This window comes from Stegastes partitus, unplaced genomic scaffold, assembly GCF_000690725.1.
Source record: "Stegastes partitus isolate 25-593 unplaced genomic scaffold, Stegastes_partitus-1.0.2 Scaffold292, whole genome shotgun sequence".
Taxonomy (NCBI): Eukaryota; Metazoa; Chordata; class Actinopteri; family Pomacentridae; genus Stegastes; species Stegastes partitus.
The window spans coordinates 325,024-341,859 of NW_007578023.1; the positions used below are offsets into that span (position 1 = coordinate 325,024).

The 16,836-nt window shown below is 41.5% G+C and overlaps 1 protein-coding gene across 4 annotated transcripts in view; it reads left to right on the forward strand.

Moving 5' to 3' along the window:
• itga9 (integrin, alpha 9) overlaps window positions 1-15,614 on the forward strand; it is a 53,801-nt gene extending 38,187 nt beyond the window's left edge. The window contains exons 19-28 of one of the 4 annotated variants that reach the window (XM_008282974.1): window positions 3,646-3,732; window positions 3,905-3,984; window positions 4,125-4,208; window positions 4,735-4,843; window positions 4,956-5,063; window positions 6,392-6,517; window positions 6,688-6,807; window positions 6,895-6,990; window positions 10,511-10,630; window positions 13,166-15,614. In XM_008282974.1, coding sequence (XP_008281196.1) covers window positions 3,646-3,732; window positions 3,905-3,984; window positions 4,125-4,208; window positions 4,735-4,843; window positions 4,956-5,063; window positions 6,392-6,517; window positions 6,688-6,807; window positions 6,895-6,990; window positions 10,511-10,630; window positions 13,166-13,264 — 1,029 coding nt within the window. In that variant the 3' untranslated portion in view covers window positions 13,265-15,614. Of the gene's footprint in view, window positions 1-3,645; window positions 3,733-3,904; window positions 3,985-4,124; window positions 4,209-4,734; window positions 4,844-4,955; window positions 5,064-6,391; window positions 6,518-6,687; window positions 6,991-10,510; window positions 11,610-13,165 lie in introns of those variants that run through there. The other 3 variants (XM_008282973.1, XM_008282972.1, XM_008282971.1) reach the window with 3 other exon arrangements.
• Window positions 15,615-16,836: the final 1,222 nt, after the last annotated feature.

Genomic DNA, 16,836 nt, shown 5'->3' on the forward strand with positions numbered 1-16,836 from the left:
ACACATATCAGATGAATGGCTTTAGATTTTTTTGCTGAGATGTGCATTTTCTCAAAGAGAAAGACTATTTAAAAAGCCTATATGATTGTATGTAAGGAACGCAGTGTAAACAGTGAAAAAGATCGCAGACCTGTATGAGGACTGATGAACTTCTACCTTTGCCCGAGCCATGTAGGTAGATGAAAGAATAGGAGGCAGGGGAGCCTCAGCAGGAGCAGCAACAGCTGTCCTGTTTCAGAGGGGAGCTCCTCTGGCTGAGCTGTCATACGCTTCTGTGACTCATTCAAAACAGACGCACCATGTCAACGACAAATGAGCTGCATGCATGAGAACAAGGCACACATACTTCATAGTCCCACAAGTTTAACTTATTTACCACTCAAACCACATTATTCATGTCCAAAAAAGCCCCACATGAGGTCACATTTAATCTTTTAAATGCAGGTATGTAAAGTGAGGATTATGACTAGCCTTCATGGAGATACTGATCAGACCTGCTCCTCACATAGTTTGACCTCTAATGATTTCTGCATTCTGTCACTGTTAAAGACATATCTACCCACTGCCATCCTACATTAGACCTGAGACTCTCCTTGCTGCGTGCAGATGGATTTCGCAGCAGCCGCCTCTGCCTCCGCTCACGTCTGTTCGCTCACTTGTTGCAAAGACACCCGCAGATCAGCTCACGGCTTGGAGAGAGACACCACGTCAGATGGTGTGCTCTGACAGCATCCATCAGGAAGGCTTTTCCACCGCCCCCCCCCCTCATAATGGACTAATGTTTATCTCCCAGCTGGGTTTTTTAACCCCCATGATCTCTGTAAAGCACACAACCAGTGGCGTGATTTAAAACCCCCAACAAAGGTGAAATTGAATTTAAATAGAATACATGCTGCAGGCGAATATTAGAAAAACAGTGAGCGCGTTTCAGTTTCATAGCTAATCTAATGAACTGGGCTGACATTAAGTGTCATGTTACCAGCAGCCCCAGAGCCTCATTTTGTTCAGGAACCTGGTGAGTCAAGGTGGCCTGCTCCAACAAAGGGAACAGGAGGAATCGATGGCAAAGGGGCTGCTGAGCAGATTTACTGCCGTATGCTCTCTGAGACATTTCTAATTACTGCCGGAGAAGTCTGAGGTGATGATGTGACCCCTTTTTGCAAAGTTAAGGTCAGCTCCTAACCTTCCCCTGAGGCTTTTTCTCTGGTGAGCGAAGCGTGAACTTGTACTCCCCCTTCACATTTAGGAGTGTGATGTGTTATCTCTCTGTTGTTCTTGCAACGCAAGCTGTTAGAAAGCTGCAGAGGTGAATTGGTTTCAGGAGCAGTGCCTTCATATATACTCGTGGGACTCAGTAGCTGCTGCACTGGCTACTGTGCTTGTGCTTCATTTGTTATCTCTACAATGTTTGGGTAGTCAGTTTTAACCTTCTTTTTTTAAGTGGCCAAAACTGTGGAAGATGTTTTGTGCCATTGTATTACTACATTTATCTAAAGAATTCTGTTTGGTTGCAATTTACTGGACTGATATACATTTTACACACACAAAGAAATAGCCTTATCTAAAGTATTATTTGTTTAAATAAACTAGTAAGCAATATGTAAAGCGTTAACTTCACTGCCTAGATTATTTATGTGCTGCTTAAATATTGACACAGCAGTTGCACTGTGTTCCACTGTTTTGTATAGTGTGACAAAACTCGATAACTACAGTTGCTAATTGCAATGCATCTATCAGTTTAATCTGCTGTTTATCCTGTAGAGTGTTGCAGGGGCTGACAGAGAGGTGAGGTAAAACCTAGACAGGTTGCTAGTCCATCACAGGGCTAAGGTAAAGAGACAGACCGTATATGCTTACACTCACACCTATGACCAATTTGGAATCAGCAGTTAACTTAAACATACATGTATCTGGGCTCTGAGATTAAGCCAGAGCACCGGGAAAAACCACAAATACACCAGAAGACCCCAAATGACCTGCAGGTTCAAACCAAGTAAAGGCTCTGAGTCCTTCTTCCGCCGCTGATTTCTGGTGATTTAACAGTTGGAACAGACGAGCGTTGTGGTGAAAAGCCCAGAAGTTGGGAATGCAACTGAGAAATGTGCGAATTTCAGTGAACCTTCAAAACCTAAGAGTATATGATTCACTGATTTTCTTGGCTGTGAAGTAAAACTTTGCACATGCTGTGAAAGCCAGAGCTAGATCTTCATCCTCATACCTGTGTAGAGAGGATAAAGTAGGTGATGACACTAGTTTGGAAAAGGTAGACCATAGCAAAGCCAAATGTCCAAATACCAAAGTGTTTGGAGACATAAAGAGACACACAGAACATGCAGAAAATAAGCCTCCTGTGTATTGTCATCCACACTGACTACTCCAATAGATTCTTCAGCTGACACTGAAGCAGGGTAAACAGTCTTGATGATGTTTAATAGTCCAGCCATTTGTGAAAATCCCAGTTTGTATTAGTTCCAGATAGAGAAAGACAGGAGAAAGTAAGCAAGAGAAAGAAAGTGAAGAAGTGCTGGACAAACAGACATTGTCTCTGGAGACGCAGCGGGCCATATGTCCGAGTGCTCTGCTCTCTCTCAAGGGCTGCCAGGTGGGTGATGGGTAAACACGCCGACTTCCCCAATCCTGCCCAGCCCCGTGGGACAGGCGGTGTTTGCACAGCAGCACAGAGGAGTACAGGAAGTAGAGGAAATTCCACCATTGCCAGTCATGATGGGTCCCCACCTCCCCTCTGCAGGGCTCTCTGCAGTCTCCCTGCAAAGGGCAGCGCCGCTTATTTAAGCTGACTTAATGAAGACGGAGGGGCAAAGCCACACCCTGAGCTGACACTGGGAATCCGCTGAATAAGGGAGAATGGGAGAGTGGATGGATGCCTACCTTTAAATATGTCAGCATACTGCAGACACCGTCACGCCTCTTTCCTTTATCAAATTTGGAAGCGTGTCGTAAACACGGACTCACAGCAGCCCGTGCATGCAGACGTTTTGTATGACTGACCCAGACACCTCTGTGAATATTCCAGGAGCTCTACTCTGTCTCTTTTATGTATTATTAAAGTCCTGAGTTATCTCTGCCCTCTTTCATGCTCCCTGCACATGAGCTCAGCTGACAGCCCCCTCAGTGAACTCTCGCTAAAAGAATTCTTACTCCTCGTAGGGTCAAGGCCCGAGTGTTTATACAGCGCAGCCGGTGAAGCTCTATATTGTTTAGACAAGCTTCCAAACACACAGCCTGGAGGTTGTCCAATTACCCGCCCGCTAAGATGTGTGTGCCATCACTGCTTTGTACATTCTTTGTTTAACCTAATTTAGAACTTCAATGAGACACTAAAATCTATTTGTTTACATTCAGAAATATGTATAATGATAATCTTAGAATATACTGTATACGTTGGCAGATATATCCCCCAGAGAGTACAGTATTTTGCTGAAAAACTGTATTTATTTTACCATCCAAAGCCACTGCTGATCTTCTTTCCTTAAGTTATCGGCACTGATTGTTCTGTCAGCCTGCATCTTGTCTGCCGGTTCTTCCTCACTGTGTCTTCTGTCTCCATATGTGTCACCCACTCTGTCTCCAGTCAGTCTGTCTTCACCGCCTCCTCACTCTCTGTCTCTATCTGTCTTTTTGCAGGAAGAGAAGGGTATTTCCTGTGCACTTGTTGATTTGGACTTCCTCAAATGCAGAGTGGGATTTCCCTTCATGAGAGCACAGACTAAGGTAGACCTAATTGCACAAACCTACATGCAGCATTTTAAAGAGAAAACTCAAGTACAGCACAATGCATTGGTGTGCAGATGCCCCCTGTTGACTGCACTTTTTAAATGAGAAAAAAAATGACTGCAAACATGTTTCATCACATGGAAAATTCTGTCTTTTCCCCTCTCTGCAGTATCATTTTGCAGTGATTTTTGACACAAGTCAGCTCTCTGGGGAAAATGACACACTGCAATTCTTAGTTCAAGCAAAAAGGTAAAAGTTTCACATTTCTTTTGTGTAATGAAGGGATTTGTGTGGGGGGGATATGCAGATTTATTCCCATAAACGTTCCCAAATGTATGCTTTATAAAGTTTAAAAAATTTTCACTTTTCTTGTTCCGTGTTTTTTTTAGTGCCAATCCTGAGCACAAACTCTCCGACAACACTTTAGATCTGTCCATCCCTCTGATTCATGAGACCGACACCACTATTACTGGGTAAGAACATGACTAACATGAACAGTCAGAGCTATGTAGGCATTTTAAGTAAGTAAGGAATCTTTTTTATATATATATATATATAGCCCTTTTAATACCTTGGTTGAAAGTGCTTTGCTGAAAAACTCTTTAATTTATATGCCTCAAATGAGTTGAACTGGTCCATCTGTTGGCTCTCAGGCAGAGAGGGAGTTATTTCTCTCAGTATGAAGGATATCAACTTGAAAAGCCTTATCTCTGAATGCTTTATCTTAGCTCTGCTTCACAGAGAAGGGAGGGAGATGTAAAACAGCCCAGAGCTCTGACATCTGATAAAGCTGCTGTCTTTAATGTGAGGGGAGGCTTCAGAGCAAAGCTGGACACATATCTCAGCTGCTAAAGAAAACACTGCTGTTCAGCTGAACATGATCGAAGCCAGAGATTTTGATGAAACTCTTTTTAAATGTTATTTCTGTGTCTATTTAAATATGTATTTGTTACGATAATGCATTATGTCCCTCCTGAACAATGGGGTTGTTATCTGCAGCGTGGTAGCGCCGACCTCTTTTGTGTACGGAAACTCCATCGATGACTCCCGCTTCGTCCAGTTGGAAGACATGGAGTGCAACTTTCAGCTTCTCAATCTCACTTTCCAGGTAGTACAAGCACAGCGCATATACAGTTTTTACTTTAAGATTCTTCCCTATATATTCACTTCTCTTTTCTTTGGTCTCCATCTTTCTCTGCCTCTGTGTGATGTGGTTCCAGGCCATAAACAAAGGGCCCAGCAGGCTGCCTGGCTCCACTGTGGACATCAGGATACCTAACCGGCTGGCTGGCAGCGGAGCTGACATGTTCCACATCATTGAAACACAGGTGGATGCCAACAGCAGTCTATCTACATTATTTATCCAGCCCAAATCATTATTTATTAGTTTGTTCACCTGCAGGCAGCCACATTTTTAGCTCATTTATCCAGCCCACGCCTGTTCGTCTTGCTTCACCTCATGGCACAGCTGCTCAGAGGACACGTTTACATATAGAAAGGTGCTTTTTGTCAGAACGAGGACATTTTGCTTAGCGTGGGGCACCGCCGGACTAGTGAAAATCTAAGCGAAAATGTTGACGTTGCTACTGAAGCTAGCCCTCCATTTTGTTTCACAACATTTTGCATTTAGATAAAGAAACACAATCCTCCCGCTGGGTTCAAATGTTTTCTTAACCCTTGCATTGCTCCTTTCATATAGGTAGATCATGGGGGAGCTCAAGCTGTTAATTGTATTTACTGTGAATGGGTAGACAGGGTTGACTGTATCCCACCCTCCTAGAGCCCATCTGGAATCACTTTCAGGGGATCAGACAGTTTGCACGAAATGGGAATGGGACACCTGCAGAGCTGGCTACTGCCCTGTACCATCCCCAGCCTGGAACCACACATCATAAACGCTGTTAACACTGCGTCTAGCCTGTGGCACACCGGACAGTTGCACACTTATGTTTTATAGCCAGGTATTTCCATTTTATACAGAACTCGATTAGCTCGGAGATAATATACAAGCTCCTGACTGTTGCTCCAAGTGTTCTAGTTTTTCCGCACAAAATCCCTCAAACTTTAATAATTGCTGTGGAAATTCTGCTCTCGTGGGGGATTTCAGCGGGTAGAAGTTAGTGCAGCGGTTAGTGCAGCCTATGAATCTTCACACCAGCAGCAGCAGCAGCAGAAACAGAAGACATGAGAAAGCGCTGCAATAAAAGCTCAGACAGGCTGGGTGGTAGCTGAGCAGACAATGAGGAAGGCCAGAGGAGATTTCCACCTCCAGAGCTTCAGGTCGGACCGAGGAGAGGGGAAAGGGGAAGTGCTCCCTGGGGGCTGGGCAGTAAACCAGACACCTCTAAATCACTCCATATGGGAAATCTGCATGGGAGGGGTACCAGCGTGTTGTTTGGGAGAACATCCTGTGAGCTCTGGAGACGCCTAACAATAGCTGGATTGGGCCAGTTTAGGTGACAAAAGTGCTTGTGTCGACATTTTTGGAGTCAGACCCAAACCCAAGCTTATCCTTTGCAGCATGAACATGACAAAACTCCTGCTTTCCTCTGCACCCATTACACACATGCCTATTTGATCTAACTTTCGATAGTCAGTATGATTTTATCTAAAATTATCATCAATGCAACTTTCTTTTTCTACGCGGCTGCCTCAGGTGGCCGATGGTCGAGGGAACTGCACCCCTCACAGGAACCCGACACCATGCACCGTCCCCCAGGACAGAGAGAGCATCTTCCACTCCATATTTTCCTTCTTCACCAAATCAGGGCGCAAAGTCTTGGTAAATATGCGGCCCTCGTGTCGCACTTTGACATTTTGGAGGTCACTGACAGTCACCCTCTGTGGGGACTCTTGTGTTTTTTTTTTTAGTCATTGCAACATTTGTTTATCACACATTCCTCTCACTCTTTCCCACTCCTTTTCTAAACAACTCTGTATTTTTTTCAACAGGACTGTGACCGGCCTGGGAGAGCATGTATGACGATCTCCTGCAGTCTGGGACCGCAGCTAAAGGAAGAAGCTTTGAGCATAGATATAAAACTTCTGCTGAACACTGAAATCCTGAAGAGGGTAAAACACACCACCAGCTCGCTAAATGAAGTTTCAGGTCATTTTGATTCTAAAAATAACAGCAACCCACCTTCTCTCCAACCACAGGATAGTTCCTCTGTCATCCAGTTTGTGACGAGGGGCAGCGTGCAGGTGAATGATAGGGCAGTGGAGGTGCCAAATGGCCTGCCAGAGGACATTTCTGTGAGTATAAAATGAAGTTTCTCATCTATCTACTGTATATTGATTGCAGTGGAGATGGATATTTGTCTCTAAAACTGGTGGAGACCAAAATAAAGCTGAAAGGACACTAATATTGAACTTGCATTTGACATCTTCTCAGAAACACAACTCCAAATGAACATTAATGTTGCTCCCCGTCTGCTGGATGTTTAAATACACAGCTGTTCACCATGTCAGTTTTATAAATAGATAATATGTCCATGTTGTGCTTAAAGTACATGTTTAAAAGAAGCAGTTAGTGCAGATTTATAGTCATTTCACCAAATAACAAAAAAGAAAACCTAAATGTCATGATACACAGTTTTTTAAACAGTTTTTAGCTTTATTTGGAAGGTTTTTAGATGTTTGCCTCAGTGGGTGAACAGAATGTCATCACTGAAAATTTGTTGTAATTTCAGTCATGCATATCTAACTGAATCACTAAATAAAGCCAAAATTAAGTCAGTTTGAGATAGAATAGAAATTATCTGGGTTTTTATGTGACTTTAAATGAACTTACCCATCTACCCTTGACTGACTACTCTTGACAAAATTCAGAGGTTAGTTGCTGAACAGAGCTGCTGCAGCTGGTAAAGTTGCTATGTCTTGCTACAAAGCATTGTGGTAGGATGCAAATGCTTACTGTGGCTTGGATGCACCCATACTAGGGGAGGACAGGGTACTCATTGCATGGATCTGATGGTAGAAATATTTCAATAAGCATATATATTTTATATTTAGACACACAGTCCGTCATGCGGTGATTAGACATTCCTTGGGCCACTCATGTGCTCCAGTGTGGATCATTATAAAGGATGTGAGTGCAGGGAACAGCTGGGGGCTGTTGGTATATTATGTGGTGGCACTTCTCTTGGCTGTTTTCAGGGTCCTCAGCTGTGCACAAGGACACACCCTCCCCCTGCTGTTGCTTGCTGAGTGATTGAATGACCCCCCAGATCAGATTTGATGATTATATTGTGCACCCAGCCTGCTCGCAGTGGGATCTCTTAGAGATTAGGGTGCCGACTGGGTTGCAGCACTGCTGACCCTGAGCTCCAGTTGTGCTCGGAAAATTCAGACCTGCTATGAATACGTCCGTGCCGTGCCATTCTCTCAGCACTTAGAGAGTGTGCTCATTCCAGCGGCTGTTAACCCCCCTAGGCTTCAGTAAACACTGTTACCTTTTCCCTCAGGATCCCCGCTAGCTAGAGTACACACTGCAAATATAATTTGTGGTTCCTGGTTGTACTGTTCACAGCAAGAATAGTGGTTTCCAGCAGAGCAACAAGCTTGGCTTTTCATCACCCTTGACATGTAAACAAACCCACATAAATCCACATGTTTTTGCTGTGGGTATACATGTTTTAAAATGCAGAGCGGAATTTAACATACTTCACATTAAGATGATTGCAAAAGTTAAATTTGGAAAGTCAGAGTCAGAGAGCAGTGACCCTTCGAGCTTTCATCTTTATTGTACACGCAAATGCCTTGGCATGCATAACAACAGCTAGATTCCAGAGCTCGGAGTAACAGGGAGGTGTTAATGTGGGAAACTATTCAACAGAGAGATTAAGCTGCACTTGTCCACTTGGTTCTGTCTGTGCTTACAGTTGGCGGCTCATGCCACATTTACGTTCAAAGCCTGTGCAGCACTGCACATTGTAGCAGCAAAGGTCCACAGCCAGCTCTGAAACTGACCCACCATTGTTTGCAGCAACACATACAGGGTAATCTGACATTTGAGAGAAAACACAGTGTTTGTCTTTGTTTTAGGTCATTAGTGAACAAACACATTAGTTTCATGATCCTGAATGTGCATGTGTTGTTTTCTGTTTAGGGCCAAAATGCCAACTTTGAAGCAGACTGTGGTGCAGAGTAATTCTTTACTGCATTTAAAACACTGCTAGTTCAATGCAAACTTTTTAAACTACACATTTTCTAACACCCTGAAATGATGTGAAAAAAAACCTATTATCTGACTTATCCTGATCCACTTTTTCTTCATACAGCAGAGTTGGTGTCTCCCAGGGGCTGTGATAAGTCTCTTCACAATTTAAACAATCAGAGTAATTGTGCTGGGAATGACTCTTGTACCAAAGACTCAGATAGCTTTAAATGAACTTTCATTTTTCAACTTTTAATGTGATCATTTTACTCCTCTTAGATATTTAAGTAAAAACCAAAGCAGTGGTGCAAAAAGGTGATTTAAATCAATTGTGCTTATTATTATTACAGTAAATATAGAGTTTGTCGTTGAGTGCCAGCTCCCACCATTGTAGTGAAGTCTTTACCAAGCACTGGTGAGCCTAGTTTGCTCTCAGGGACAGATTATCCAACAGGTCAGTGTTCACCCATGTCATGGGAAACAGCCCAGATACTGTAATTTATTGTGGAAACAGTTGCTAAGCCTCCCAAAATGGAGAAAACTCTAAATTAGCTTTTCTCTGGGATTCAAAGAAACAGCTTGGCACTCCGGACTGAAAAAAGGAAATGGATGATTTTTAACTTTTTTTGACCTATTAAGATGAATACTTGTTGGGATTAAACATAAAAATGTAAACAGCCTAAATTATGAAATAGTGATGCTCAAGCCTACCGACTAATTCTGTGATGACTAGTGATAAAAAAGTTAAAAGCAACATCTTGTTAGACAGTTTAAGTTGGTGATGAATACCAAGAATCTACAGCAATGATTCTGCAGCAGCTCTGTGAGTTTGTCCTTAGATGCTGCACTGCTTTACTGCTAGTGTCACTGCTGGCATGCAGAACTGTAGCAGTCAAAATGTTTACCATATTCACCATCATAGTTTAGCTTGTTTTTATGCTAATGTTGCTACACAAAACTCACACTGCTGGGATGGTCAAACGTTTTAGTCAGAAACCAAAGTAAGACTCATTCGGCTTCATCCTCTGGAGACTGTGAATGTCTGTAAAATAAATTTCATGGCACTCCATCTTGCAGTCGTTGAAATATTTTAGTTTGGACAGACCAACAGACAGAATTGTCGTGATATGTCCAAAAATTCTTTCACTTATTATGTGAAAGAAAATATGTTTCACGGCAGTTTGTGCTGCTATTACTTACATGTGGAGCAAAGGGTCACTATACCACCCTGTCCCTGCCTTGGTGTGTTCAAAACTCAAGTATAAAATTGCATTTCAGTGGATGTTGGTTAACATATGATACCTTACAGTGTCATTTAATTTTAAATCTGCATTGATTTTGACTGTTTTGTGACCCCTGTGTGTGATTGACGAGAATGTTCTAAAATTAATTCCTTTTGTATCCAGTTTCCTGCTGTTTTTGGTTCACATGCAGCTTTTCTTGAATCTACCCGTGCTCTCTGACATCAGCTAAACCATGCTGAAATAAGATGTTCCTTGGTTGTTGCTTTGCACTGCATTGCATCATTAGCAGCGCATGACTTAATGCGCATTTCAGTGTGTCTCTGCGTGTGTGCTGTGTTGGAGTGTGACTCACTGAGGCGTTGCTGTGTTTCAGCTGGTGTTCGAGGCGCTCCACAGTCAAGAGCCGAGGGGTTACGTCGTCGGCTGGATAATTGCCATCAGTCTGCTGGTGGGAATCCTCATCTTTTTGCTGTTAGCTGTGCTACTCTGGAAGGTAAACCAACACGAAAACACAGATAGTTACAAAACTCACAAAACTGAGTGTTTTTTGGAAGTTTTAATAATAAATTCAAGGGAGCTGTCACAAGCTGTTTGCGTGTCCCAGCCAGAGGCACAGTGTTTAACCGTGGTTAAGTGTCAGCCCAGTATCCAGTTGTGCGGAGACAGCTGGAGGTCAGGAGAAGAGGTGGGGGTGAGAGCTCTCCTTGGGCCTTTAACAAGCATGAAAAGGACAAATCACAGAGTGGACAATAATTCACACCATCCCACTCACATGAAAGAAGAATGCAAAAGGGAAACGGCAATTACGCTGATATCCAGAGGCCCTGTTAGCACAAAACTCCTTTTCTTTTTCACTGCTTCGTCTTCCACCGGGAATACCACAACTGAACCTTGGAATGCTGGTCCGGGGATACATTTCCCCCCCTGCGAACCCCAGGGCTTCAGATCTTGCCAAAATAAACTCTACTTACAAGAGCGGCACATGTCCTGTATTGCTCTTTGCAGGAAATGCCTGAGGAGCGCACAGGTCTGTATCAATAAACTTTAGTAGCCAAATGCAGATAAATGAATGGAGTCGTAGTGAGCGCGGCAGCATCCCAGTGCGGCTGCTTTGTTTAAATACACACCAAGAGTCTACTGCTCTCGCCATCCCGTCATATTTCCTTTATATTACACTTGGTAAAGGCAGGTTATAGCTCAGTGAATTATAAATGAGTTCACAATATTACATTCCTACAAAAACAACTTATTCTGCGAGGGAAATGCTTGGTGTGCTTCTATCCCTGCTGCTGTTTTTGTGGGGTTTAGCCTATTAACCTCAACCTATTTATGTTACTGCTGTCCATTTTTAAAAGATTCCATGCCATGATGTGTTAAATTGATTTCATACCTCCCAGACATCCATTGTCATGCCTCTATGACAGGGACAGCTGGAGCTGGAGGTATTATGTTTTCCGTTTGTCGTCTCATGAATGAGCTATCTCCTATCACCTAGTGGGAAGTTCCTCAAACTTGGCAAAAAAAAAAAAAGAAAAAAAGTTCAGTTTGGCTCAAGGATGAACTGATTAGAAGTTGGAGGTCAAAGGTCGCTGTGACTTCGCAAAACTTGTTTTTGGCCATAACTTAAGATTTCATAGTTAACTATGACAGAAATTCACACAATTTCTAATCGAATAAACGAAAGTAATGACATTTTACACTCTGTGGTCAAAATTGGCCAGACATGAATTGAAACTGCAACTTTAACTGGTTAGCAAAGGTATAGAGCCACGAGGTAGTCATTTCTAGTTTCTCGGCTGCTATTTTTTTAGTTTTGAAAGAATGCAAGTGAAAGAACGGACTGTTTTAGATAAACTCTTTCTATGTGGTGCATTTAATGGCCCCCCTGACAGTCTGCTGAATAACATTGCAGTTTGCGAGCGATGTAAAATCAAATCCACAAGACAAGCAAGACAATGATGTTGTGTAAACCCAGTTTTTTTATTGCAATAAAAACGTTGCTGTTCTGTGGCTGAATTTTATAAGTCTTATGGACAACACTGTGATGTTACAGTCCATTCGATACAAAATGATTGAGGGTGACAATATTACTATTTAAAAGGTCATCTAACAATAGACTGAATGAGGTGATAAATGCAGCACACAAGCCAACATTTCAGATAACAGTTCTATAAATGTTGTTAATAGAACCAAGATATGCTTGTGTTTCAGAGTTTGAATATACTAAGTGATCCATAACTGTGTATTGGGTGCATTATGCTACATGATTGCCAATAACTACCAACATATCATGAATATCTTGGATTTATGGACAGTATTGTCTTTATATACTTTGTTCAAGCTTTGTACTGAGCGCTCTGATAGTGATTTGAGTAAATACCACAGTGGTGCAAATATTTTTTTCCTGGTTCTGCTGGATCTATCTCATAAAATATGAAGATATCCAAAATAAACTGATCTTAAGTGTAAAACTGAAGTGTAAAAACAACACATTGTGGTTTTAGAGAGAGTTATGTGCAAGAGCTTTTGTTTGTCAGGATCTTGCTGCACTGGTTGGAACACAACACCTATAAGAGCAAAACCAGCAAACCACCTGCTGACTATAGCTTTGTATTCATAGTGCACACATGAGAGCATTATCTAGCTTTCCATCTAACTGTCTGCAAAGAGAAAATGAGAGTATTCTCAAAAATGTCAAACTATTTCTTTAACAGAAGACGTATTTGCCAATACCAATATATCTGTAATAAGCTAATATGGGGTGATAATATCAACTCTAGGTCACAGCTATGCATTCCCCATGTTTGAAAAACTTGGCTTGAAAAACGACCACCTCCAGAGAGGGAAAGTCTACCCTAAATGGCAATGATATGCTTTGGAAAATAGTTAGCAGTAATGTAAAGTATATTTTATTGGTAGCTAATGAGCTGAGATGGGAAACTACACGTTTTCCACTCCTGCAGTCAGATGTGACCGCAGATACACCTTACTAACCGCACAAAATGTTGCCCCTCTCGCCCTTTGACAGATGGGATTCTTCCGTCGGCGCTATAGAGAGATCATCGAGGCTGAAAAGAACAGGAAAGACAGTGATGAAAGCTGGGACTGGATGGAAAAGAACCACTGAGACTTGCAGTTGGGGTCCCGGAGGAGCCAGTGAGATTAGGGATTGGGTCGGGAAGGATCCAATAGCACGGGGTCTCGCAGCCCAGCCGCCCCAGTGGCACCAGGCCCTTCAAGTCTTCCATATGTGGAAGAGAGGAATATTCTCCATATTTTTTGGAGACTTGATATTTTTTTGTGGGTGGGGGGTCCAGGAAACAGGCTTCTGAGGTGACAGTGTGGCTTGCCAGAGGACACTTGCTGTGGAATTCAGCTAATCTCAAAGGAGGCAACTCCCAGCCAGCGGAGCGGAGCTGTTGATGGAGACCCACATCCGTACGGGGATGTGGAGACGGCATGAATACTGGTGGACAACAAAACCCTCAGGGCTGTGTTACATAGCAAATTTATTTTTATACATACACTTTAAGCCATATTGTATAAAACTGAGCTTCTAGAAGAGTTGGGGTTTTGAAGGCCATTATAAACATACTGTACCTACAGTATGTTTTCCTAAAAGCACTGATGTTTGATAAGAATGAATGCCTTGGCTCCATAGCTTTACTTTTTGTGCCAAAGATATGTCCCGTATCATATATGATTGGAGTCGTTTGTATATTCAGTCCATCCCAGTTGCTGGGAGTCAAAGATTGTATCTTTTCTGTACTATTTCCAGCTTATTAATATCATTTTTACACATCTGACTGCTCAGATAATCAGCCAGAGCTAATTCTGTGCTATAACGCCCACACACACAGTGACTAAAATGCACTGTCCCCGTGTCATCAGCCAGTGTTGTTAGAGCTGACTCAGATGCTATGAAAGACTCAGTGAAAGAGCCCTCTGAGGTCTTTAGGATCTTGTTCAGGATGTGGTAATCAACAGCACTGTAGAGTTCTCTGTTAACACTTTATTTGCCATGTTTCCCGTATTACCCATGCCTAAAATGCAAAAAAAAAAAAAAAAAGGGCTGTAAATTGTGCCATAAAGGCTTTGTGAGTTTCAATAAGCATTCCATTTGTTCTGGTCTGACTTTCAGCCCAGTTGTTTGCAGGTGATAGTATGCATCAGTTACATTTTTTTGGGGGGGGTTAACATTTGAATCTTTACTTTTGCAGTGTTTTAAAAGTGTAATGCATAGCAGAGCAAATAATCTGGAGCTGCTTTTGCAAGGAACTAATTGCTCAGGTATGCAGCAGACTTTTCAGATGGACCCCCAAAGTGAACATATCTGAGTTGATTGCATTTCTCAGTGAAATACAGTAAGAAATGATTCACTATCTGTCATGACATGAGACCTGATGGTGATTTATTTGCAAAAACCCCTCCAGACTTCACCTAAGCAGACCATATTTGATTTTACTATTATGTTATTAGGCATTGGGTTTTAGAGTGAAATATGAGCTCCATTACTCTCCACGGCCAGATGAAAGTCTGCACTGGGAGTCCACCTACAGTCGTTTACAGGGGCCCATGGTATGAGTAATGCCCTAAAAATAGGTGGGAATGTGCTGCATTCAATCACTACGTATAAACGAGCTCTTTGGGGCTCACGGGAAAAGCTCATTTTAAGTCAATGCAGTGGAATGTCAGCGCCCTGAAAATCTGCCACCATTCAAGTCCACAGCTCCTTGTGCTTCAACGTTTTCCTCCAGCATGTTCTCACAAGTCTTTTAAATGCTGGACTTGATTGTGAATGAAAACAGTGAATTACATTTTATATTAACGGCCCCAAAAGAAGTAAAATATTTTCTGTTTTATACATTTGAAGAGCTTTAGTTCAAAAATAACATAAAAAAAATGTATGCTCCAATTTTTAATGTCAATTTTGAAGAATTTATTAATGATTATTGGGTGTTAATTGACTTTATTAAAATAGAATATGTTAGGATGAAACCCTTTTGGGGTCATTTTCAAGCAAGTCAGATTGAAATGTGCAATGCCAAAGAACAAAGCTTTATTTTAATATGTTAGAAAGACTTCAGTGCTAAGTCACTTTATGGATCACTATGATTACTTCGCTCTTTATTGTGCTGTATGATTCTTTTGATACCATTTAATTCCACTGGCATTACAGCGTATACTGTACACATCCACGTTTTCCCTCTGCATCTGTTAAATCGATGCTATACATGTATGCAGAGAAACCGACACTTGACTTTTTTTTTTTTTTTTGGTGAAGTTTAACTGTGATGATTATATTTTGATTCTATGTTTGTTGTCACCGTTAATCACACCGTTATGTGGGGTTTTGTTCTGAGTATACTACTGTCACTGAGTATCATTTCCATTATAGTGTGCTGTATGTTTGATGTTTAAAGTCATGTCCGAGCTGTATATTTATCTGTTGATAAATTTTAGAGTGAAATTTCCGAGCTCTGCACACTGTGGTTTTTTGTCAACATGAGTCCAGTGTGGTTGTTGGTCAGTTTGCTGCTATTTGATGGTGTGTGGTGCTCTCTGCTGGCAGCTTCGCTTCAAATGTGCAGACAAATCCTCAGGAATGGGAAAAAGTCAAAGCTGCATATTTAGGTACTATGACAATTCTTTGTGTATAAGCACTAACATTTCCATAAATGTCAAGTTAGATTGGGAAACGACAGCAAATGATTGTAAGAGTCTAAGTATTCATGTACATCCTAGAGGTAAAGCCATTACTCAATGCACAGAAAATTAATGCGTGACATTTATGATTGATCAGTTTGTCATTTATCAAACAAAAATGGCAAACCACCCAGATTTCCTGATCATTGTAAATTAAATATCAGTAATTGGATAAAGTTTTTTGCCCAACAGTAATAATAATTTCATTGGACCAGGGTGGATTCAGCCAAAGTGGGCCACTACAACAAATATTTGCTTGCACTCATACCAAAGTGGTAAAATCCCTCCAAATACTCTCATGTATTTTTTTAAGGAAGCTGGTTAGGACTGTTATTGTATAACTCAGTCAGGTTTTCAAGATTTCAAACGAGATCCTGATCTACGAAATTCTTAATAACTATTAAATTAATTAAAAAGTTCAACTGTGAGCAACATGAAAGCCAAGTACTTTAGTCACACCCCATTGGCACAAATTCCTTGAGCAGGGAGTCCTGGGTTTGATTCCTGGCAGCTGTATATAATGTGTGCTTTAATAATCCCTCAAAAACATTTTGAGAAAGTTCACATGCATTTTTGAAATAATATTTCAATCAGTCGTGTTATCTGATAACTATTACACACTAGAACATTTCAATATAAATATATAGCATCAATCTAATTAAAAACACAGTTGTGCTTTGGCACAAGGACGAAAATGTATCATGAACCAGTGCCACATACATATCATTTATAGCCTAAGCTAGTTAATACTCCCCATCCATATATAGATCTTTAAAATACTTACATATTTAAGTCTATTATTGAATGTGGCTATGTAGCATATTGCAGGATTGCGGTTTGAAATGCTTTATCCTGAAAGCATCGTCAAGTTTTGATTACACCTTCGGCAAACGTGGGACAAAACTCAACAAGCGCCCTTTTCATTATGATCCCTAGTCAGAAACAACATGGTATTATTAACATGCCATGTCTACAATAACCAATTGGCTAATT